This window comes from Ptychodera flava, chromosome 14 (genome assembly GCF_041260155.1).
Source record: "Ptychodera flava strain L36383 chromosome 14, AS_Pfla_20210202, whole genome shotgun sequence".
NCBI classification, from domain to species: Eukaryota; Metazoa; Hemichordata; class Enteropneusta; family Ptychoderidae; genus Ptychodera; species Ptychodera flava.
The window spans coordinates 34544388-34570504 of NC_091941.1; the positions used below are offsets into that span (position 1 = coordinate 34544388).

Sequence of the window (26117 nt, forward strand, 5' to 3'; positions counted from 1 at the left end):
ACTGTATAAATCATTAAGAAATTCTCGATATTAACCAATCAGACAACGTTTCACTTGCTCTCCGTACACTTATGTAAATAAGCTTGATCAGGTAACAAATCTAGGTTAAACTCGCGTCGGAATCAGACTGCCATTCCCTTCAATAATATTGCGATTTAAGTTTCAGCAAAAACGAAAGTAATATGGGAAATCGGGGTGATTAACATTCATTTTTTAAATATAGACTGAAAAACACTGACCGAAATATTTGTGTAGCCCGTAACATCTCGAGGATCTGTTCATTTGTGTGAAAATGGTTTCAGGAACGAATATTCATGTGAATCCAAAGCTATCTAAACATTGACATGCCCAAGCCCAAGTTGGTCAGAGCAGAATGGCGACCGACGGAACAGCGATAGTAAATGGTGATGTCAGAAGAAGAAATGGGTTGAACCACAAATCTTTGCCTAATGGCACCAAAAACGGCCATGTCAGACAAGTGGACACTAAGGAGGTGACAATTCGTCTTGCAAATTTGTGTTATTTACATATAACGATATCTCTAAAGGTGGAATGTTTTACTGAGTGATCCAATGTTGTGCTCTGGTCCGTGACCAAGAAACGTAAACAGCATATTTTGCACGTAAAACTTCTAGTAAATTACGTCGTCGTAGCACAACCATGGCTCGTTTGTGGGACTTTTGGCGATCTATGCAACTTAGTGGTAAAATGTCAAAACTTGTCGCCAGAAAGGGAGCCATTTTCATTTCGGTATCATGTTTACTCACGTGTCGTCGTCTTTCTCGAGGAATTACATGTATTACGATGCAAAGAGCCGCACCCGCCCTCGATACTCGTACTACATTTGTATTTTATTATAATACATGTATTTTCCCTTCTGTCCTGTTCCTGACCTGTTCGCATTTTAGCTAATAATATTTCCGAGGTTCTCCACAGATTTGCCCCGACTCCACCCTGTGTACATCTGCATAACCAACAACTTCTCAACACTTGGTTACCGATTATCGAGTGACTCACTGTACACACTTCTGTATCATGTCCTGGTCCATACGTGTAAACATGGCTCCCTGTTTATGGACCATGGTGTAAACCAGAACAATTTATAACTTGTAATTTATTTAGTCCTTGTTGTTTGATGTGTTGGGACATTTGATACTTGCTGACAGAGAATGTACAGTATGCATATTAAACGTACCTGCCCATAATTACCATTAATATACCATCCCAGTGCTGAAATCGATCTCATCACTGGTATAACAAAGCCATCCTGCTACCTCCACTCACAGACAAGATCTGTGCTCCATTCTACATATGGCAGGTCACTAATGCAAATAATGTTAACCCCTGATGAGTAAAATAATGTCAATACACCCTAATTCTATGGCTGAACATTACAGCACTCCTGATAACGTAAATGGATTTATTAGATAATAAGCCAGATTTGGCAGATTAACAGTCATTTATAAGCCACTGTTTATGCATGTACATGTACAGTATGTCTCTTATAATGAAATGGTCATCATGCCATTCTTAGACAGGCATAGATTTGCAATCAACTTCAAGAGCTACATATGTACTCTAACCAAACGTGTTGTGCACTACATATTTGTGTTGTGCACTACATATTTGTAATTTGGTGGTGTGGCAAAGGCTACATGTCCACATAGTCATATTTTAGTGTATATGATGTCCCATTGCCCAGTTGTATCAGCTTGTAGGTATGGTTGACCACCTTTTTGTCTGGAACCTTATCATCATTGATTGCATTATCAATATCTTGCAGTAGTACCCCTCCTTGTACGCTAATGATCATATATGATCATTAGCTTATTAGGAAGGGTACTGATGCATACATGTATAGACATAAAACCCAGCTTATGTCACAATTTCACTTTTCTGTATATCAAAGGCATGCAATGGAAGAAATTTGTGTATCTTATATATAACAGTGCTGTATGGATAAATTTCAGTGACTGATGCTTTATGTTTATTGAAGGAGACACAGGTTTATGGAAAGACATGTACAGTATTTGGGTATTTTTATACCCAGTGCACACATTTTCAGATACAGTACTATATTTGACTGTATTTTTAATTTGATTGAAAGTGGCAAGGTTGCTGTGAACATGAAAGGAAAAACTCTTATTGATCTTCATTTGTTCGGTTGTAGACTGCGTATAAAGCTCCAAAGTCTATGGAATCATTTGAAGAACCACCCATGGTGATAGCTGTCCTCACATACATGGCATATGCACTCTTGGTCGTCGTTGGACACATCCGTGATTTTCTCAGGAAATTTGGCATAGAGAAGACAGCTGTTGCCAAAGAGAAAGGAAATAAGGTAAGCTGAAAACCTTGAGAATATGTCAAAAGAAAAGAATATTATGAAACAAACTTACAATTACACATCTACTGACATCCACATGTAGATGTGTGATATCAAATACATGAGATACGTGTACTCACCAACAGTAGTTTTTCATCACTCATCTATCATTTACCTAATTGTTCTGTACCTCATATTGGGACATGTTATATACTGAATTCACCATTTTCATGTGATGATCATTTTCTTTAGAAATTGTTTGTTAAAATAGTTCAGGAAAAGTGAGTAACTTGACACTGATCATTGAATATTTTGAAAGAGTTTTGCCAGGTTATGAATAAATACAACAGGAAATGAAGTGTCATTATTTCTTGTGAAAGGCAGTCTAGAATCCAGCTGGTCACCATTTACCTTTATAGTTTGTAGTTTGCAGAGCCACAATATGAATGATAAGATTTCAGCCAACTTGACAAGGGATAAGAATCATGAGTTGCGCTTGTTTGTACCACTCGTTTTATATTCGAGACTATCTTGTGTTCTCCCCAGGATTTTGAAATAGGGTGGCGGCTAATTTGCATATTAATTTGCATAATATTTACATATCATTTGCATGATTATTGCACATGTATCATGGGATCTCTACTTGCAACTGCAACTACACTGAAGACATCTTACTTTTAATACAAGACGCATTTGCTTTACATGATCATTATTTTTATTAACATTCTCAAACAGAGGACATCAAAAACTTAATCATAAATGGTAACAACATATTGGACAGGCAGAATAACACTCCACACACCAGAACCATTTCAGGCCTTCACGTTGAACTTCTGACATGCCCTCCACAGCATTCCTAAAAGAAAAGACGAAAAGGTCACTTTGTACAATATGAAAAGTATCCCGGACACTTCGATTTTACCCCGAGTTTTTGCCTCCTTGGGTCTGGTTGTGACACGAAAGTTAATGTAATCTTACTTGCCACAAAAAATGACACCGCGAATATAATTTTGTAGTTGTTATTTTCGGTTGATAGTGTGGCAATATTTGCCATAAAACGTAAAACGAAGGAATGCGACGATGATTTACAAAACGCTGTAGCCGTTCGTTCCAGTGAAAATTGTTATTGAAGCCCTACAGCCATAAACGTAAACAGACATGAAACAAAATGGCCGCCGCCCTGCACGATAGATTCTAGAGAGACATAGCAATTATCAACACTCACAAGTTACGGTGGCATTTGAAACTTAAAAATAACTTTCTAGAATAGGAGACCTACATTTGTTCCCCTGAAAGGATGAGAGATATCAGAAACCACGCCGAACCAAACGATCTCTGCGTTCTCACTTTGAACTGTTAGTTGGTACTCTCCAGTACTCTCCTCCAGTCATACAGTGCTCGGATCGGCACGAGCGCCCTCGAAACACACAGATCAATTTTGACAATACACGACGCAAGGTTTTGACGAAAGACATTTATCGAACCGATCTGACATTTAGTTTATTAAAATCGCGAAAAAAATCTCAAGACAACTAGTCCCATGACAGGACGAATGAATAAAACTCAAAACACGTCTCGAACGATATCACATGATTGACGGATAGTAAACAATAACAAGAAATGGCCGCCATTGAACACGTGCTACGATTGCATTTGGAAGTAAGTGAAATCGCGATCTCTTATTTTTTAATCATTAGAGTTAAGTTTGCCCTCAAACTGGTGAACGGGGAGTGAAATTTGCGGGTAATCGGCCGCATGCCGAACACAAAAACTATGTTTACGTATTTAAATTTTATACGGACGTAGCACAGGCCTGTACAGTAATCTGAGTAAACGAAAACGGGCGACTGTATTTATTTCACCTACCTTTTTCATCTGGAGTTACAATCAACCATGGAAATAATTTTTCCCATGTCGGGTCAACACCAGTTACTCTTCTCTTGTTCTGTGATGATGGTGAGTTCACGGCCTTTCATGTTCACGGCAAAAGTCTTTGAAGTACTTTATCCGTACCCTTACCGCCATCCTTGTCACCCCCAGGCCAAGTAATCAGCGTTGCCGCTGGCCGCGGTGACAACGTCTTTTAATTGAACGTCTTTTATTTATGTCGGTAAATGGTTTACACCATCAAATTGCGTTTATAACACCTTCAAAATTAAGATTCTTTGGAATTGAACTTGACAAAACGAGGTGTAAACGTGATAATTAGGGCCTATAGAACGTAAACAAAAAAGAGGACAATGAACAGGACGTTCAAACAACGAATGTCGGTGAAAATGAAAAGATTTACAAAGAACCGGGCCGTGATCACAGAGTGGCGGGTCAAGTGGTAAGCGTGGCGGCCTTGATTAAAGCGTGGCGGGTGTGGCCGTAAGCGTGGCGGCACCGCCACGCTATTTGTCCGCTGGGGAGAACACTGCTATCTTGTGGCTGCGAAGGAAAACAAGTTATAATTGGAAAGAAAATGACGAGTATCTTCTTTTGTACAAAACGTTTCCAAAACACAAACAATATCGAAACTTTGACAGAAAGAGGTAAACTCTGCAATACACAAGTTTCTCTTAAAACTCTTTTTCTCATTTTGGCTATATGCTTATTATCTGTGAACATAAGGGCCCTAAGGGGCACTTCATTGGACAAAGAATAAAAGACAAGTGTCATTCCATATGTTTAGGAAATTACTGTTATCTTGCTGCTGTTTGAATGATATTTCCATCTTAGCCCAAGGTATAGTGTATCTTTTGGTGATGTTGCTTGTCAGAGAAGCAGTGAACATTCAATTTCATTAATGATACCTGTATAGTGCTCATATACAGTGTCTGTGGCAGTCAGTAGGGGTACAGGTTTACTATGTTACATTGTAAGTCAAGTTGATCAAGGAAATTTGGTCTTAAAAGTTCAAACAGTCTGATGGTCATAAATACACTAGATAGTGTTTGAAGTCTTAACACTGTAAATACTGGTGATCAAAAGACAAAAAAAAAACGGTTTTATGTAGTGTTCTCCCCAGGAATTTCTGATAGCATAACAACTAATTTGAATAACACTACAATTATCATTATGTAAATGAATTTCTATAGTTTCTTATCCCAAAATAAAAAGTAGTTGCCAATGTGCTTTGCTTGCTTTGGGCAGCATACTGTTATGTGCTTCAATACAGTTCTGGCACACAAGTAAAATAATGTCAGCCATATCCATGCAAATTGACATACATGTACATTAGTGGCCTGCACATTTGTACATAGACCCCCGCATGGGGAAAAAAGATAGACGTTTTATAAACGAGGTACAAAAATTGACCATTTACCGTAGAACCATAACAAGCAAAGATCAAGTAGCAATATAATTTAGCATGGTGAACCTAACCAAGTAGCTAGTATGATATGAAATCTTCATTTGACTAGGTGTTAAAATGTGAATCATTCAAATATTGGTCAAAGATGTTATACAATAAGTTAATGTTTAACTTCATTCAGCTTTCATCCGATTGGCATCGTGATATGTTGATTTATGTCACTCAGCATATGGTTATCCTTTTGCGTATATTGCCATATATTCTGGAAGCGTAAGAAGTCATCTACTCTCTCCAAACCTATTTGTGTTAGTTTTGCTTCATCAGGAAAATTCGTGTATTTTTATAGAAATGCACATGCTCACAGTTGTGACCAGTTAATTTAATCTTGACAGGTCCAAGCTTTGTAACTGTACATGTAGTAATTGTGTGGAAAAGGTGATAGAAATGATTCAGGATACCACACAAGCCCCACTTTTAAGTTGTTGTACTGGTAGCCTATTTGTTGCAGCACACCAAATCATGGACTGAATAGGTTTTTCAAAATAATGGAGAGTGGTACAGTGTATCATACCACTGTCAAGTGTTTTAGTCAACCTATATTCCAAAAAAGATGACAACTTTTACAAAAATTGTTCGGTTAATCAGGGCTTGACAATTTTTTTTCCAGTTCACTTGTCCGTCGGACAAGTGGATTTTCAATTTCACTTGTCCTCTCAAAAATTTTACTTGTCCTCCATTTGTAATAATCAAGACCAAAATGCTTGCGACGAAGTCCGTAGCGGCTTTCAGGGCTTTCTTATCTTGGTAATTTTCGCCGATGTTGACGCCGATTTTTTTCAAAAGTTTACATTGAAGTAGGCCTGCGTACGGTCTGTGTGTTTCCGGCGTCATACGGCCTCCACCACAAGAGGCCGTATAACGCTGGGAACTCACAGACCTGTACGCAGAGCTAACATTTAATTTGAAGGTACTATATCATACATCGGCTTCCCGTTTTTGGCAAGCATAAATGCCGTCGTAAAAAGATTGGTCAGTTTCTATCGCTGGTCGTCGTCATTCGGTTCACGCATTGCGAGTGCATGCGACCGGGATTGTTGGCAAGTGAAACCGTTCTATCGGGCTCAGCGGGACCCCCAAAATTTCCACAATCATTGTCCCCGTCACGATCTCATCTGCGATGCGCCAAACAGTCCAAATGCGGTTGACTAAACTCGTGAGACCTTATCGATTCAACGCGAAACATGTCGTATCTGTCAAGAAAAGCATTTCGCTTGGTTTGGTCATGGAGGTAGTCTCTTCCTACCTCCATGCTTTGGCAATGGTGGGTATTTGAGACACAACGTACTGAACATTTTGGAACCGTCATATTTCAACCAAGGCCACTGTGCTTTTCAAATTCCATTTCGGGAGATAACGTCTACGGCGTTTTTCCTCATCATAACGCTTATGTTTAGATCTTTTGTCAGAAACATCGATCATCACATCGAGTCGTCGATTCTCAGACGATCCCACTCACGCTGGCCCTCGTGGCGCCGTCGTAAATCATCACAATGTCGTTTCTCAGAGTTACACAATGCCCATCGTCGTAAACTACGTGCCTCTTTACGGCAACAACTTTGCTTGGTTTTTGCGTAGGTCTGCGGAGCGGAAATTACGCTCTGGCTCGCGAAAATGCACAATGCCTTGTTTGCATTAGTGGAAATATTTCCGTAAAATACTCATATTACAGCGATCACTCCACAAACTATCTGCCAACAATGTTCATCTACCTCGCGAGGCCGCATAAATGATTTTGAAGTACTGCACGGTCGATTGCCAATAAGCACTATGGCATTGGGTTTTGCAATTTTTTACCTAATTTGTTGGGGCGGAGCAGTCAGCATACAACAAAGAAATGCTGTTTACGTCAAGTTTTAAGCAACTTTTTAATTGGACGATGAAACAATTTCATGTCGATCATCGAAAAATTGCAACATTGTGTGAGTCGGCAAATGAATCGCAGAAGAACGTCACAATTGTATCTAAAAAAGTCAGTGATTGACATTTATTTTGTGTGAACGACAATGCAAATCGGGCGACACCGCAACTTAGGTTCGCGTTGATTGCGCCAGAAGTTGTATAAACAACTTGTCCGGCGGGCGACCAGATTTTATTTTTGACTTGCCCGAACGTAAATTTCACTTGTCCGGGCGTCGGGCAATAGGAATTGTCAAGCCCTGTTAATTTATTCCAATAATACAGTAGTAATCCCATAGATTTGGGGCAAGATTAGCCTGACGCTTGAATACTTCATATTCAAGCTAAAGTTCAAACCTACTGGTATGTGTTTTTCAGTGTTAAACGTCATATGGTATTGCATAATCTCTTTTCTGTATTTCAACTCCATGATGTACATTGTACATGTACCATTGTATCAAGCTAAATTTAGGTTAGGACTGCATTGGAATCAAAGGAGTGTAACTCAAAAGTTATAAAGAAAGTAAAGTTTTCAAAACATACACCATACATCCAGACGTATATTTAATACAAACCAAGTAACATGTTTTATTGTTGAAAAATCATAAAAATTACTGTATGAATTTAAGAAATTATGTCAAACAGTTTATTTCAAGTTCTTCTTACACTAGTGAAGTTGAGCAAATAGGAATTGACTGAGGCAGTTTTGCTTGAGCTACAAATCTATCCATGTAAATACTAACTCTTATTTTAGTATTATAAAATGAAAAGACAAATCTTCTGCCCCACACTATACTTTAAGATGGCAGTTTTCATCAGTTTTATGACAGCTTTAATTTAATGGTCAGTGTACTGTAATAAGTTTACAACAACATTAATTAATGTATGTCTTCTTATGCTTTAATCAAAAAACATGAAATGAAGTTTGTCTATGGTAGTACTGTAGCATGATTTCCTAAGTTAAAAATTTCAGGAGCATCCAAACAAGATGATAGTTTCCTTTCATCTGAATATTGCAATGGTAAAGATGAAATTCTTTGTAAACCTGTGAGGTTTTGTTACAGTGTCATGAACGTTTTCTTACTTAATAAAGCTCCACAAGCTGTATCTTTTGGCAATTTTTTCAGAACTTTTGTTTCGTGGTTTCCCTACACTTTCTGCATTGAATCCCTATGCCAAGTATTTAGCATATCAACACAACCTATATGAGTATAATCTCCATTGTTATTGTTGAAAATTGTATTCAAGTCCGACTAGAATTCATTTGTAAACAATAAACAATGAACACTACACACATACAAGCTGTGTTGACAAAAAGAATACTTGAAATTTCAGCATGACAAACGGATTAGGGTCAGACACGGTAGTTGATATTCAGAAGCAGAATACTGAAAAACTTGCCACAAGTTACAGCTTATGTCCCTATAACACCACCAGTGTTACCTCATGAATTAACAACTATTTAAAATGTGAATTAGAGCGTGATATTTGTTTTGGAAAAACAGAGTTTCATCTAAATCCAGACATGTATTTTGCAAATCATTAAAGTACAGCACATGTACATTTACGCTCACACATCACATGATATGTGATTCAGCATTCAACACATAATATGAACTGTAATGGCTCAGCATATTTTAAGCAGAGAACAAAAGTACAAAAATATCAGAACATGCAGAAAAGCCTGATAAATGCACACCCTCATAAAAAATATTAAGATATGATTTTGTTATCCATACAAAACTAAAATTGCCTTTTTTCTTTGCACAGGGATTTGTGCCCTTGTATTCAGACTTTGAGAGTTTTTACACCAGAAACCTGTACAGACGTATCAGAGACTGTTGGAACCGGCCGATCAGTAGTGTTCCAGGTGGTGAATTTGATGTTATGGAAAGAGGCAGCAAAGATTATAATTGGAACATGAGGTGAGATGATGTGTCCCAGCTTTCACCTGTCAACGACTTTGTTCGTTTAAATATCATTAATATTCAAAGCTATGCCAGAGTAATACTTATAATGCTCACCAATATCTAACTGTGATAAATTTTTTCAACTTAAAAAAACCAAAAACAAAAAAAATCCAGAAAACAGGAAAAAAAAATCAACAAAAATCATTCAATGTCCACTTCACAATGTTATATGAAGAATTTTTTTCAGGGCATTTTAACTAAGGTGGCAACTATGTAGGAGGAAGTATTTTGTGTGCATATTGTTCCTAATCAAAGCTGGACAAAACAAATATAAAACAGTAAATTCTTCTTCTGGTCTGACTGGAAATCCATTAGAATAGTTTAGATATCACCATTTATATGTATGACGTCTTTCAGTCTACACGTTTTGTCAATCACTGCGTTTCAAGTGAGTTGCGTATATTTTCAATTGTGATGAAATTGACGGTATCTCCTGGTACCAGCTCTATTTGTATGCTGTGACACATCATTCACTGTAAACAGTAACAGGAAAACAAAAGAACTTTTGAGGGCAAACGATGTATGGCAAAGTTCAGCAGTACTTCTGTATGTCATTTCACTCCATGCCATCCATTGTTAAAGCATTTTATCCTTGTCTATGTCATGAATAGCAGCTAATTAACAAATGCAGTAGAAAAACAAATGTTTTATGAACCATATATACCAATTTTAATTCTGAAATCAGAAACATGGGTGTCTGTTGACTGAAACGTTTTAAACAATGCTAGTGTTTGTATTAGAATGTCAAACTTTGTTCTGAAGCTGGATCTTCAAACCTTTCTGTATAGCAACAGACTCAAAGTAAACATGGTATGTTGGTACATGTATTTCTCACATGTATATCAAGGCCATGACTTAGTATGGCCAGGATAGAAGCAGAGAATGTCACATGGTTATTACTTGATGTGTTTGTACATTTGTGATAAAAATACATTTGACCTTTCACCTTCAGTCTGAACAGCTGCACGGCTGAACCACAACACCAAAGTACTTTGAATGTGTGGAAAGTGTTGGAGATTCTAATCATAGGCATGATGATATCTTTATTATTCGGCACAGCAAATCAGTATGAATTAAGTAAAGTCCCGGTGGAGACACAGCTAGACAGAATCTAGCAGACCCAGCTGGTCAAATTTTTAAAAATGATCACCAGGTTCTTCATGACTGGTTTGATTAATTGAATTTCAGCTTGACCGGAAAGACAATACGCTGCATCAATCTTGGATCCTATAACTATCTAGGATTTGCGGAGAATACCGGATACTGCGTGGATGCAACTATGACATCCTTGAAAGAGTACGGGGCTGGTGTTTGTAGTACCAGACAAGAATTAGGTAAGAATTTGATCAGAAAATGTAGGACACAATGTTTTAGAATGGTTCAAATATTTTAGAATACCATATTTTCTTTATCATTTCTGTAATTTAGTTTTAAAAGTTTTCATCAAACACAGAGTTTGCGGGATATTTCTGCTGCAGGTATAGAAACCCTTTTTGGAAAAACTGTCGGAGTGACTGACTAAAAAATTGTGAAACATCACCAAAGCATAGGTTTATCAATGGGTCCTCCATGGAGTGACTATGGTTTATCACAGTTTGGTGTAGGTCCACGGAAAAGTGATCTTTATGGAACTTCAAAATATATTCTCTGCAATTGCAACCTTTGTGAGATTTTCATGGTAAGAAAATGATGCTACATAAAAAGTTAAAATGTTAATTTTTAGCCTAGATGTAAAAACATTCTCTGCTGTTGACAAATAAAAGTTGATTGCTCATGAAACATCCATTTGCTAGTTCTGTGTGTGTAATCTTTCATATACTTGTGTATGTAGTGCCATCTTATCAAAGTACTCATGAAGATTCTTACAGCTTTAGGCATCAGCTTTCCATTAGCAGTTTGATGTGTAAACTTAAAATGCATTCTGTCAATTGTATTTTTCTTGCAGGCAATCTGGCCGTACATGAGGAGTTGGAGACTTTGATTGCCAAGTTTCTTGGAGTGGAGGCTGCGATGGCATTTGGAATGGGCTTTGCAACCAATGCTCTCAACATTCCGACACTGCTGGGAAAGGTAAGTCAAGCATGATTTTTTAGAAATGGAGTGACTACCAGAACTTGGGAAAGTTCTTTTTTTAAAAATTAGGTAATCCTCAATGATAAATTGAGTTACATCAAAAGATGCATAGAATGTAAACTTTACTAGGTATTCTGTCAACTCACAGGACACATAATGTCAGAATAGCGCTGATCGCATATGATGTCACTTTTTCTGTCATTAATATGAATAAATAAATACTTGTCAGCATTTTCCGCATAAATGATGAAAATAAAACCTGCTAGTGTTTCAATGGCTACTCAAAGTCACACTAATTTGTATGAATTTCTGGCTCAGACTACAAGCTGCAACAGCAGCAGCGCATACAACAACAAAATTTGTCCAAATCTTTAAGGCAGCGTCGTCCAAAGTTGGGCGTGTGGAGCTATATTTGGTAACAAACCTGGAAATGCGATCGACGCTATTAGTTTCTACATGATTAATATTACTGAAATGCATGAGGCTATGTGATATTTCTGTTGTGACATGACTTGTGTAGTATGTGCCTGAAAACTCAAAGATTTCAACCTTTGCTTAACCCTTTCACCCCCAGTTCCCTGTATACACATGTCCAACTTTACCATAGAAAACAATGGATTTGGGATAAACCATGGTGGTGAAAGGGTTAAAGCCTCGTCAAGGAAACTCTTAACCATTCTTGTCTGAAATTCAGTGTTAAAATCAAGGGTCACTATACAAAATTTTGATACTAGAAAAAACAAGTTGTGTAATATTTGCAAATATTTTTAAAATTCGAAACAGCAACTATCCTGATTTTAACTTTTGGTTACTGTATACTCAAGTGAAATGTTATAATAATATTTTCACAGTGCATAATGTATATGCCATTTTCACATGAATTGTTTTCCCTGTTACCATGATGAATATGGGAAAAACTGGACACTTTACTTTCTTTGCTCTCACCATCTACATATAATGTTCATGAAAAGACAACTTGTTCAGTTGTTCTCGTGATAATATAAGGAGAGGAGAGTTAAAGAATTGGATAAAAAATGGCAAAGAGGTAGTCACAATAAATGATGTAGTCATGGTATGTATCTATTCAAATGATGTGGATTTCAATCCAAAACATAAACACATAAAGCAATTTCACAAAGAAATAGGAAAATAATTTTTGTACAAGGCAGTGTTGCAGCCAGAAGTTTTAAAGCAGGGGACACTGTGTCCCACTACCATTTATATTTTTGGACATTTTGCACATTTTAGGGACAAAATGTTGCTATGCTTTAATTTCTAGCAATCGTAACAGTATACTTTATCTACCTCCACTCAGAGCTCAGTCGGACGGACTACAACCAAGTGCAGCGTTTAAATCACTTTTAATCACAATTTTGAAAGTACTAAATGTACAAGCTCAAAAATGATAATGCAAAACAAAGGTCATTGTCAGTAACAGACATTACTTGCAGACTACATCCATTGAACACAGTCGACTCGCACCCGAGGTAACCTCAGTGCAGTGCGTGAGAATGCAGAACAACGGGTTCCATTTGGGGACATTGTTACATGGGCGCATCCTGGCTGCAACACTGCAAAGGGAATGTAATAATTTACCATGCATGAAACACACTGTTATTCTGATAGACAGGAATCTATTTTTAGAGATTCATGATAGGCATACGTAATAACATCCCAGACATGCTTAACAGTGCAGGTATCCCGCATCCTGCCTTTTGTGACAGCTAAAAAGAACATGGTTGTGATTTTACAAATATTGAATACTCATTCATATCTCGATGTAGATAAGTAATTGATTAGTTGAAAAGTGCTGGTTGTTTAATACCCTTAAATGTAACGCAATCTTTTTGGACACTTTCTAATCTTGTTGTATATGCTTATGTTCCCGACAGTGTCAGGAAATGTCTTCATGCCGGTCAGCTACATTAAATTCTGATAGTGTAACATGTATAAACTCTCAATTGAATTGAATACATTAAAATTTTATGAAATTAAGGAGCATTTGAATTAGCATTATTATACAGGTATGCAGTGAATCAAACTCAGGCAATTTACTGTGGTCTGTTCTTGTCAGTCAACTCTAGGTTTGTGAATGCATGGAAATTAAAAATGTAATGTAATTTAAATGATAAGAATAATATCATATTCAAATAAATTGTCCTTATAGCCCAGTCCATCCCATGTATATGTATTAATAAAGTCATTCTTTTGTATCCAGGGATCTCTGATTCTGAGCGATGAACTGAACCATGCCTCGGTAGTGTTGGGATGTCGTCTGTCAGGTGCTTCCATAAGAACCTTCAAACACAATGGTAAGTCACCAGCAACTAAAATTCCGCTCATTAATAATCAATACTTTAACTTTATTGAATGCTCAGAGCGATAAGCATTAGCCTCAACCTTTCATCAGATTCAAAATGGAAAACATCTATGTATGAGAAATGTGTGGTTTCCATTGTCTTTTTAGGGCATCATTTTATTTTCACGAGAGGGCTTTGGAATTTACGAAGTGTTTATGTGCATTTTGCTGTCAGGCTTTACCATTGCAATGAAAATCATTTAGAGTGTCACTGTTCAATATCTGTAAGACATTGCGAATTCTTATGGGTACCAATAATTAGTTTTAAGAGTGATTTAATTTGATTGCCTTTTCACATCTTTTAATAGAGAAAACATTAGGATTGCATAACTTTGTATCTTGCTGCACAAAACTTATTGATTTTCAGCTTGCTGAGTCATTGATGCACATGATTAGAACTCTCCATGACACAGTGCAGTGTAGCATCAGAAATGTTTCAGCTACATGTACGCCTAGCCATGGATTACAGCCAGTTTAAGCATGTGGTTCAGTCTATTGTGTCATTTCACTCTTCAGCCAGTCTGTGTTTTGAGTTTCAAGGAGACATGAAATCTCTATATCAATCAGATTTTTATGATATTCACAATCATTCCCAATATTTTCTGGTCAAGATATGACCATGAATTTCACACTTCAAGTCATTATTGCTATTTGCATTGTTGTCCAATAATGTATGTACAGTGTTACAATGGTAACAGTGCAAATTTTTGAATTTTCTTAATTTCAGAAATGATAGTGTCACATGCCACAGTGAGAGCCATAAACTCTGTCCTTGACATGCCCCTGTTTTACATATCTATACAAACACTGATTAGGTCGACAGCTGTAGATAAGGGGTACCCTAATGCTTACCCCAATAAGGACATACATGTATCAAATTCAGTCATTCAAAACATAGTTAAACCCAAAGAATAACGCTTGTATATTCATTCATGAAAGTCCGAACTTATACAGGCTTTGTACTGTTGTAGCCAACAGCTAGACATTTCAACAACTAAGAATGGCTGTCATGTGATTGGATATTCATGTTCAAAGAATGAGGTCTCTGCCTTTTCAAAATTTAACCTGCTCTGTTACGCTCACCAAGGTGAAAGGCCAAAGGTTATAGGATCAGTGCACCCTTACCAAAATAATTCCGCTATCATAGACCTATCACTCTGTCTGACACTAATAGATATGAAGAGCCTTGAGTCCAGGTTACGCGATGCAGTAGTGAATGGCCAGCCCCGTACTCACAGACCATGGAAGAAAATTCTCATCATTGCGGAGGGAATCTACAGGTAATGACAGAACTGGTGAAAAGTTCCTAAACTGGAATTATTATTTTTCTAATATTTTCAATAAACAATGCAATCAGGATCTGGCAGGACAAAACTGGCATTTATTGTTGTTAGCCTGTATCTATATTTTACATTAGTAGATATCGATGTTTAAAAAAAGAAACAGAGCTGGTTATGGCTTATCATGAACAGCAGGTTAACATGTTTCTTTTATCAGTATGTTGATGGTATGATGAGCAGAACAGGTTGTGTCAGTCTGGCAATGGTATACTTGGTGAATTTGTGTATCTTTCTTTCAAAAGCAATAAAAATGACACAAGACATTGCAAAATACTTTGTTACATTCCAAAGTACATGTGCAATTGGCCAATCAGAGTCATTGCTTTGGTGTAAATAAACAATAAAAACAATCAACAACTGGCCGATAAAAACGCTGGTCAATCTTCATCCATCAAACCAAAATTGTGGAAAATTGAAACACATCTCTTCTTCATCAGTATGGAAGGTTCCATTGTCAACCTGCCTGAAATTGTGAGGTTGAAGAAGAAATACAAAGCCTATTTGTATTTGGATGAAGCACACAGTATTGGAGCATTAGGGGCAACTGGTAGAGGTGTTGTGGAATACTATGGATTGAATCCCAAAGACATTGATATATTGATGGGTACATTTACCAAGAGTTTTGGTGCGGCTGGAGGTTACATTGCAGGAACCAAGGTAAATTATACAAATATCTTCAATGAATTTATTGTTTATGATATAGCTGCAGTAACAAAGTTCCTATTTCATGTTCTAAAATATTTTCCTAATTGTATGTGATGTGAGAAAGTTAAATTTCTAAGTGCTCCACAGGAATAACTGCACTTTGTAGAGTAATTTTATTTGTAATATTGCTGTAGGATAAGTATGAAGGCACAGATATACCATAGAAGTCATTGGATATGATATTAAAGGAACAAAGAAATGATCCCACATGTACTGCACAACTTGATCAAGAAAAATTCCTCATAAAGCAACCAATTTTACTCCAGAATAGTATGTTTTCAGTATAGGCTTTATATCAGTTGTCTAATCACGTTTGTTGTTTGTTTCTTTGATAGGAAGTGATAGACCATCTGAAGGCGTGTTCTCACAGCACATGTTATGCCACATCCATGTCAGCACCAGTTGCCAAGCAAATTATCTCAAGTATGAAGGTCATCATGGGATTGGATGGCACAAACTTAGGTCAGTTTTCCATATCGTAACGTTGACCTCCTATCTGCATTGTGCAAAGGCTTTTCATGTTGCCCGGAAAGGTGTTCAATTGATCTCCCATGTATTTGAGTCAAGCACAAATCTTTGCAACGGCTATAATATGCACAGCACTGCCAAACAGATTTCAATAGTAAGGCTTGCAGGAATGTATTGCATAACCATAGATACCAGCAACTGAATAAAAAGTTCTGTTAGGTTTGTTGCAATTTGATACCAGAAATTGTAGAGGTCCAGATGGAAATCTTACCATGTATAGTCTGGCAAAACCTGAGATTTAGATTCGTTAATTATGTTTTATTGCCCTGTGCGAGATATAAAGTCTGCACAAGATCCATGATCTTCCAAGGGCAGTCATAGATGTCATCAGTAAGGCGCTCATTCGTCTCAAGTATCTGCCGTAAACCATGGATCTTCCTAAGCTAGGAAGATCACATAAACATTTCCATGTATCTTCTTAGAGGTGAAAAGCGTATTCCCAGTATATGCACTAAATTTTTCAAAACTTTGTCTTGCACAGGACAAAACAGGATTCGACAGCTGAACTGGAACGCGCGATATTTCCGTCGTCGACTGCATGAGATGGGTTGCATCATCTATGGTAATGATGATTCGCCAGTGGTGCCTTTGTTGCTGTACATGCCGGCAAAGATAGCGTGAGTATCTTCAAATAGCTATCAGGGTTGCATCTGCCATTATGGTGCAATGGTCTGAAAGGACTCGATGTCCGATCATTGCGTTGTCATCTGCAGTGTGTTCTACAACAAACCAAATGTCTTGTTTCACTGACGGAGGTAAATGTAGGTACATCACTGTACTATGTAACTGTAATACTCAAAGAATGGAGTTTGGATACAGTCTGCAGAGTATGGTCAACCTGAATTGAGCAGTGTTGCTGTATATCAGCGCTTGTTGATTTGTACAAATACCCTGCTATTCCGTTAAAGAGATATGCAGTGTAGTTACATGAAGCTGCATGCCAATATGTGTAACGCCCACAGGTTATTTTACTGTTCCATTTATGATTTCTCAACAACATAGATACTGGCCAACAGTCATCAAAACTTGTAGCTACTTATGGTACCATTAGAAAGTGCTAGCTGTATGGATATTTAACCAATCCCACACAGTAACCCTAAAAGTACCTTCATACCCAAATTATGTATAGATTTTGAAGGTGTCTAATCCATATGTCAAGCCATGCTGACTGGTATTCACTCAAAATACCAAGTGTACTTGTGCTAAATTTAGGACTTGATCCAATTTTTAAGAAATCACCTGGCAAACAATTTAATCTCCTAGTTTTCATCCAAACTCAAGATCTATATGTAGATTCCTGTACTTTTACAAATTTCTAGGGAACTAGAGGTCAGATATATAGTAATTTTTACTTGAAAATTTCTATGATTTTGCAAGATTGATACAAACACATGACTCTGTTCGATGTTTAGGGTGAGAAAAGTTTTACCCTTTGGTCTTCCAAGTCAGGTCCCAATGTATCTACAGCATCTCTCCCTTCACTGAATCTTTGGTGTCCATGACTTGTAATGAGTTGCCTTTGCTCCAACACATGCAGTGTTATCTATTGTCATCATTTATTTTGCCACAGATGCTTTGGTCGAGAGTGTCTGAAGAGGAACCTGGGAGTAGTGGTGGTTGGTTTCCCGGCCACACCAATCATAGAGTCCCGAGCTAGGTTCTGTATGTCAGCAGCACACACCAAAGAAACTCTGGACAAGGTAAATATTACATTTGATTTATAAATTCAGTCTGCGGTGAACATTCATCCCCAGTTGACCTCCATTGGTTTTCTATTGGAAGTAATTTTGGTATGATTACCATTGCACAAGATGTATCATAAATCTTCGTACATTCTATTGCAGTGGTTGTCAGTAAGTATGTAGAGTAGTAATTTAGGGCTGTAGTCTTCTATCCCTTGTTCTGACATTGACTTTGTGAAGTTAGTTATTTGATCTCATTTGAAATTTGTGTCCAGTTAGTCAATTTGTGTAGAGATAAAATTTAATAAAAACTTACTCCTTTAATTATGTGTGTGTATTACTCATATTTGGCAGGTGTTATAATGTCTGCTAGAGTTCTCCTTAGCATATGATCTCATACAACACAACCATGACAAATCATTGCATCGCATTCAAATGTAAAGATTACATCTTGCAACTGGGCTTTGTACCTTTAAGATGCGGTGTGTCTGTATATCATGTACGGTGCTCAGAGTCTTGTCATCAGTATGCCATCAACTATACCGAGAATGAGAATGTCTATAAAAGTGACTGCATAAATTAATTAATCTGTCAAAGTCTGAAAAATTGAAAAAGAACCTGTTCATTTTTGCTGTTTCCCATCAGGCTTTGGAAGGAATCGCAGAAGTTGTGTACCTGTTGCGTCTTCACTACTCACGTTTACCAATGGAAAAGAAAACCATGCTCACTGAGAAAGATCTGGAAGAATATCCCAGGGAAGACTGATATACTGCAATCTGGCCATTTATTTATGTTTGTTTGTTTTGTTTTTTGTTTTGTTTTGTTTTTTTAAGTGGATTGAGAGACTTCATTTGTAACAGCAAGGAAAATTAACAAAAGAACCATTACACCAACAGAACTGTTGCACCAAAGAGTATTACACTGAATCATCAAAGAAATTGTTTTTATACTCATCTACAGTAGGTACATGTAGAATGCATAATACAAGAGGGGTGTACTGATCTATTGATTGAGATATTGTGATGTAGGTGAAAGTAATGTAAGGCCACATTGTACATGTTGAGGGCGATCTTGAAGCCTGATATTGTTATGGTGTACAGTTGTTATCTCAAAATGATGAGGAAACCCACTTGACTTATTCCTGAGTATTTAAAATGTCTTCCTCGGTGATCCAAAGCTTCATAATTCCAAATCAGGACAATGGACTTAAAGACAACTGTCCAAAACCACTGAAATACTATACTTCCATCAGTGCCATATGAAGTCACAAACTACTGAGTAATCCAATGATTTTATGTGGTTCCTCAATATTTTGAGATAAATTCTGAAGTGTGGAACTGTGTATAGGTAAATTAGCACTCAGTCTACTTTTACTTGCTTTGTTTTTTGAAGTGGATTGAGAGACTTCATTTGTAACAGCAAGGAAAATTAACAAAAGAACCATTACACCAACAGAACTGTTGCACCAAAGAGTATTACACTGAATCATCAAAGAAATTGTTTTTATACTCATCTACAGTAGGTAGAATGCATAATACAAGAGGGGTGTACTGATCTATTGATTGAGATATTGTGATGTAGGTGAAAGTAATGTAAGGCCACATTGTACATGTTGAGGGCGATCTTGAAGCCTGATATTGTTATGGTGTACAGTTGTTATCTCAAAATGATGAGGAAACCCACTTGACTTATTCCTGAGTATTTAAAATGTCTTCCTCGGTGAATCCAAAGCTTCATAATTCCAAATCAGGACAATGGACTTAAAGACAACTGTCCAAAACCACTGAAATACTATACTTCCATCAGTGCCATATGAAGTCACAAACTACTGAGTAATCCAATGATTTTATGTGGTTCCTCAATATTTTGAGATAAATTCTGAAGTGTGGAACTGTGTATAGGTAAATTAGCACTCAGTCTACTTTTAGGCAGAATATAGAACAAGTCGGCAAGTAGCTTTCATGACAGTAAACAGTTAGAAAAACATCAATAACTGTCATTAGAGACAGAAAAATTCATGTACATTCTGATGGGTAACAAGCAGCTGTAATATCAAGATATTAATTAGCATACGTTATGCAAATCTGTCAGTTTTGAAAATTCACATTTTATACTTGCAGTGTTTTGTTACATTCACCTACACACCCTGGTATGTATTTTTTTCTGTTCATTATACACAGTGAAATTCTCTTGGATCACAAACCACCACAAAGAAGAGAGTGAAAAGAAATATTTCTCGTAATGATAGTTTGTTTTATATTGTATAACACTTTACACTGTGACCCCCCATGCTTCTTCCCGTTGCAGTTTTAGTATTTTCTGTATTTATTAGTTTGACAAAGTTGGTAAAACCCTCAATGAATTTTTATAACAGATTTCTGTGTATGTTACTCAGTCTTCGACTTATCAGTGTGTCATTTTTGACAGGTGTAACCAACTATCACAGAGTCCGCTGGTCAAATTTTCCAGAGCTTTAATGCTTGCTTTTTTGTACGGCAAATGTAGTTAAGGTACATAAAATATGTGTTTCATTTTGGCCTGTGCACCTGTAGAGCAGTTTGTCAACATGTTCATAACTTCAGTTTGGCCCTTCAAGACGACAACAGAGTGAATGACAATCCAGTGTCAGATCTGATCTGTGAAAACTGCGGATTGCAGGGATTTGAATGCTCTGTTTGTTCATCTGATGTTCATAGTTCTTCCAACTCTCAAAGCTGTGGGGCCAGTTTCAATTTTTTTTAAATTTCTGAAGTGGTTCTGTTCTCTTTTATTCAGTATTTTGTATGACAAGTCATAGTGTGAAGACAATATTGTACAAAGTTGCCACACTGAGACCAGCACATTCTGTGCTGTTAGTTTTCATGTGTACAGGTGAGAATGTGTGTGTATGTTGATCTTCAAATAGCTTGTCTGATATGAACAGATACAATTTTTGATATCCAGAATGATGTTTTCCTTTTCAACTGAGAATTGTAATGCCATACTGAGCATAATTACGGAATATTTATCCTTTGCACTGTCAAAACAATCCTCTCCACATTGTAAACTGGATTGTTTTTGTTGAACTTTTTCACTTTTTTTTTTTCAATTTCAGTGACAGTGGATGTAAATTATTGATAGTTATATATTGTGTACAGCATGTTTTTGGAGGATAAAGGGCAGGCTCAATGAATAGCTGTACACTGTTTTGTGATTCTGCGTGATTTTGTGCACTTTGCTGTGAAAAGTATATACCCCAAAAGTGTTATTGCACATGGAATAGTCTGTTTGGACCCATATCTTTTAAATTGTACTGCATCTTCTCAGTTTAATTGTTGAAATATTCAACCGTCTGCCAGGGATCAAGCTTTGACCACAAAGTGAGGTTGACGTGATCTTTTGTAAAGTGTGTAGTGGTTCTCAATGAGTCAAAAACAGAAAAACAGCTTTTCAATGAAATAATGTGGTCTATTGTTTTGAACATCGGGTTATAGAATGCTGCGGTTGTCAAAATGACAGAACTGGAGTTCTGCAGTGCTGTTGTTCCCATCATTGCAACCACGAAATAACTGAAAAGTGTTCTTTTGATCATAGATTTCATCAACTAGATAGATTCCTAGCTGTAATCAAAGGAAAAGAAAGAGTATTGCTTGTCTAGGAGTCAAGAGAAATATTCATGAGTGAAAAAATTTTGTGTAAATGTGTGTGAGTATATAGAGAACGGTGTTAGATTTTGACACCAGTGAAGAGGCGTATTTCTGATCACTTTGCTAGTTGTGAATTTCAGTATAAAAGATAGGTTCAGCCTAGTGTGAACTTGTGAACTAGATCATTGTACATATGTATAGAACAATATGTACCACATTGAACTGTATGTTAGATTTGATAGAGGGAAAACAATATTTAAAAAGAGATGCCTTGTCATTTGATTGGCTCTGAAGGATATGGATATGTAATTTTGCACCAATCATTGGGCAGCTTTGTTATGGCATTGAGCTATGCTTTGCTTGAGGGGGCAGTACTTTATTTTACTGTAAAACCAATCTTTTACTTGTGTGACTTTGTTTAGTTTGTCATTTTATGTAAAGTAAGGTCTTTCAGTAATCATGATTGTTTGTTTTGGTATTTAATCAGACCTGTGAACTAAACCAATTATCTTTATATTTGTATGTTTTTCAACTTTTTATGAAGGGTTTTGTCATATTTTTTTTAACATCTCAGGACTGCACAGAGTTTAACATCAAGGTCACCAGCTGTGCCAATGATTACACATATAACCTTGCAGTTGATACATATCCTGCACAGGGTATTACAGAACATGTCTGTACTAATCCTTACACATTCCCTGCAGCAAAAGTGACCTAACATATGCTGTGTTTTCCTTAAAAGGAGTGCGTTTGAATTTCCACATAAAATTGATGCATGCAAAATTCTATGAAATCACATTTGTTCATACGATGTCGATTTCATTTTACAATGAAAGGCCAGAGAAAACAAGTCAAACAAAGACTGTAGTTTTCCATCCTTGATATTAATGCATGTGTGGCGCTGATAATCAAAGAATGTGTTCACTCAAGTCACGGCTACTCTTGGTGTAGAGTAGCCGCGCTCAGGTAAAATTTTTATGAGTGGGAGAAAAAAGTCATAAGATGCAGACATTGTAACTGCAATATAACTAACCTGAAACATAGAGTAGAGCATTGATGTATTTTGTGTTGGGGAAATTACATTCAAAATTTATGATTTACTGTGTTGTGCAATCATGCTAGCTTTTGTTTTGTGTTGTTTCTGTTAGATGTCTAGTCTTTTACATTTGAGAAAATGACAGTAAATCTAATCTGTAACATTGTATACGAAGGCTTAACAAGAAAATTATTATTGATTTATATTTACAGCTATGACTCCATGAAATATGTATGCAGTACCACATACTCTCTTGCAGCTTCATTCATAAAATTGTGTATCACTGTAATTTTTTTAATGTATGAATGATCATAATGAGTAATTTGTAAATGACAAAAAGTAGTAAAATCCAGCTAGTAGAACAAAAATACCAGTGCATTGATTTTATGGCCAAGGCACTTTTTTCACTGCAAATAAAAAAATGACTGATTCTCACAATTTAGCGGTGTGGCTATGGTACTTTGTGCACAATTGACTGCCCTTCAATTTCAGGCTGTTGTTTTGAATGATAGATTCCCACCAAAGATGCCAATTAATGGCCAGTCTGGTTGTAACCATCCTCCGGGTATTGTAGCAAGACATCTCTAGTTAAAGTATGTATGCTTTAAAGTTGAAAGAATTCTCTATCAAAATTAATAACAATCAGTGCTCACATGAAAATGCTGAACATCTGTGTATAAGTCCCTACCCTAACTGGCTAGTTTAGCTAAAATATAGAATTCAAAAAATCAACGAGAGTAGGGCTAGATCGATCGGATATGTGAACTGGCAGCCGATTGACCAAATGCTGATTTGAAAGATGTCTTCACAGGCTGTATCTCGGGGTGATGTCAACTGAGCAATACAGCAATGACAGAAGTATGTGTGTGTTGTGTGAAAGGATATTTCTAATAAGGGGTGCGCAGTGCATAGGGTTAGGAAGCTATTATAAATTAATATAGCTGCTAAAAACCACTTCAGACCAAAGAAACTGGTAAAAAGAGTTAACATCTTGCGACGTTTAATTATTTTTTAACTTTTTTATCAACATGCATCGTGCAGTCAAGAACATATACATTATACATACTGGTAGTCATGAGTATGTAGTATACTCTGTTAGAGCAGGGTCGCTGAGAACTCGCACTTTTTCACTGACGTGCCTTTTTAAAATGAATAAAAAACATCAACTTTTCGTATAATCAAAGTATAAGTGAAAGAATTTCAAAAACTCTTAGTCTGATCATGGACAAAGTTTCTCTACTGTCCATGGTCTGATGAATCGCCATACCCAAAATGATAGCAAACTGTAACACTGTTGTAAAGTATATGAAATCATCTATTAACATGAAACCCTTAAGTTTGTTTTTCTTTTTAGTTTCCATCACAATTCCTTCGCTTTTGCCATCTTCAAAATTTTTGCAATCGCTCAAAACTGAAATGAATATATTTTATGTTGAATTTCTCCATGGCCTCACCAACATGCAACAGCAGTAGTCACAGCCTATGCAACTATGCCAGCACATCCAACACATAATAGTTGTACAATAAGGACAACTTGAATGACCTTCCTAAAAAATTTCTTCGAAAGTCCACTTAATTGAACAGCGGCCAGAAAAAGTGGCTAAAGATTTTTTTACATCTCCGGGATCATATTTGCAGAATGAAATCACGTTATTATGGGAGTGGGGGGATCACTAGCTGCCATGTGGCTTGTTTGTAGCATGCAACAATTGACAAATCTCACCAAACGTTCGCGAATTAACTTGTATTTTTTTGGCTTAATTTTGTATTTTCTTAGTTCTGTGTTTGTGTATGGCTTTAAAAAGTTTAGGGTTGGCAGGTAAAAAGTAGAATAGGTCAGATAGCCGGAACTACATGAATTTTAGCTCACATTTGGTATATGTATATATACCAAAGAGGGCTTTACATATAGTAAGTTGGCAGTGTCTGTATGTCTGTACGTTTGTACGCATGTTAGTACATATATGTGTGGATGTATGTCCGTCCACATCAAAAACTCCAAAGCACCTACCATCTTAGTATTTGGTGTACAGGTGCAACCAAGGGTGGAGATTTGAATTTGTTCAAATGAACATGTCAGTGTCAAAAATATGCAAATGAGGTAAAAGGGAAAATCCAGCAAATTTTTAAAACTCTTTAATCACGGGCCAGATTTGGTTTGGAACTTGGTATGTAGATTCTTTATGTTGACTTCAGTTAGATTTGTTCAAACTGTGACGAAATTTTCATATTTGTATTTTTTGGGCAATTTTCGCCATTTTTGTTTAAAAAATAATTTTCTTACAAAGTTCTTGTTTGAAACTTGATACTCTTGATCCAAGGGTTGTCGTCTGTCGAATTGGTTGAAATTGTGGTGAAATTTCCATATTTTTATTGGGCAACTTTTCAGATTTTTGGTCAAAAAATAATTTTCTCAAAATTTACAATTCTGATTGCTTTGTAACTTGGTATTCATTTACCTAAAGGCAGCATTAGTTGAGTGTCTTCAAATTGTGGTGAAATTCTCGTATTTGTATTTTTTGGGCCAATTTTTCCCACTTTTAGTCCAAAAATCATTTCTCCGAGATCGTTCGTCCAATTGTTTTGAAACTTGGTATGCATGTTCCCAGGGGTAAACTTAGTTAAGTATACTCACTCTAGCCTGTCACATCGAACAAAATGTGAGCCAAGTGTCATTGACGCTATGCTTTAACTTTGGCCTTATTATATAATAAACGTGGATTTTTAAAATGTAATGTTTTGCCTATTTTATTAACAATAGCCTTAATCATATTGTCCCATTCGTGAAGGCTTATTCCGTTTCTATACACATACTGTTTGAAGACTTTTTTTTCCTCAAACCTTTTAAAATATAAATAATTATTGGAAAATCTTCGTTTCTTAGCAAGAAGAATTGGAGCTTGTAATCAGCGTCGAAATTAAACCATTCTCACATGCATCGAGATATTTTTCTCAGAAGACTAGCTTTAGGCATTTCCGCAAATCTTATCTAAGGTTCGCTGACGTGTATATAATGTATATGCTGTCAATTAATTAAAGTGTTTCTTACATGTCTTGTGATTTCTTAGTTTTTGTTTCTTTTTGCTTTCTTTGTGTTTTCTGCCAACTTTCGTTGTGTACACGTTTCTTCCAGATCTGCTATTAGGTGCACACCTGCTGACCAGTGATTTTGTAAATAAATAAGGGGAAACCAAATAAATGATAAAGGATCATAAGCAAGA

General features: G+C 36.6%; 1 protein-coding gene across 1 annotated transcript; it reads left to right on the forward strand.

Moving 5' to 3' along the window:
- The first annotated feature begins 329 nt into the window (after positions 1-329).
- LOC139150268 (serine palmitoyltransferase 2-like) lies at positions 330-23334 on the forward strand. The gene is made up of 12 exons (XM_070722527.1): positions 330-493; positions 2171-2341; positions 9348-9502; positions 10736-10881; positions 11493-11617; positions 13839-13932; positions 15154-15259; positions 15757-15976; positions 16360-16486; positions 17034-17169; positions 18123-18252; positions 18880-23334. Exons 1-12 carry the CDS (start codon positions 374-376, stop codon positions 18997-18999), a joined length of 1650 nt encoding a protein of 549 aa, XP_070578628.1. The 5' UTR covers positions 330-373; the 3' UTR covers positions 19000-23334.
- The last annotated feature ends 2783 nt before the right edge of the window (positions 23335-26117 follow it).

Excerpts from the sequence above, each read along its gene's own strand:
- LOC139150268 (XM_070722527.1), top strand. The coding sequence starts at position 374 with ATGGCGACCGACGGAACAGCGATAGTAAATGGTGATGTCAGAAGAAGA. Across the intron at positions 9,503-10,735 it reads GATTATAATTGGAACATGAG|CTTGACCGGAAAGACAATAC; the intron begins GTGAGATGATGT and ends ATTGAATTTCAG. Across the intron at positions 16,487-17,033 it reads ATTGGATGGCACAAACTTAG|GACAAAACAGGATTCGACAG; the intron begins GTCAGTTTTCCA and ends TGTCTTGCACAG.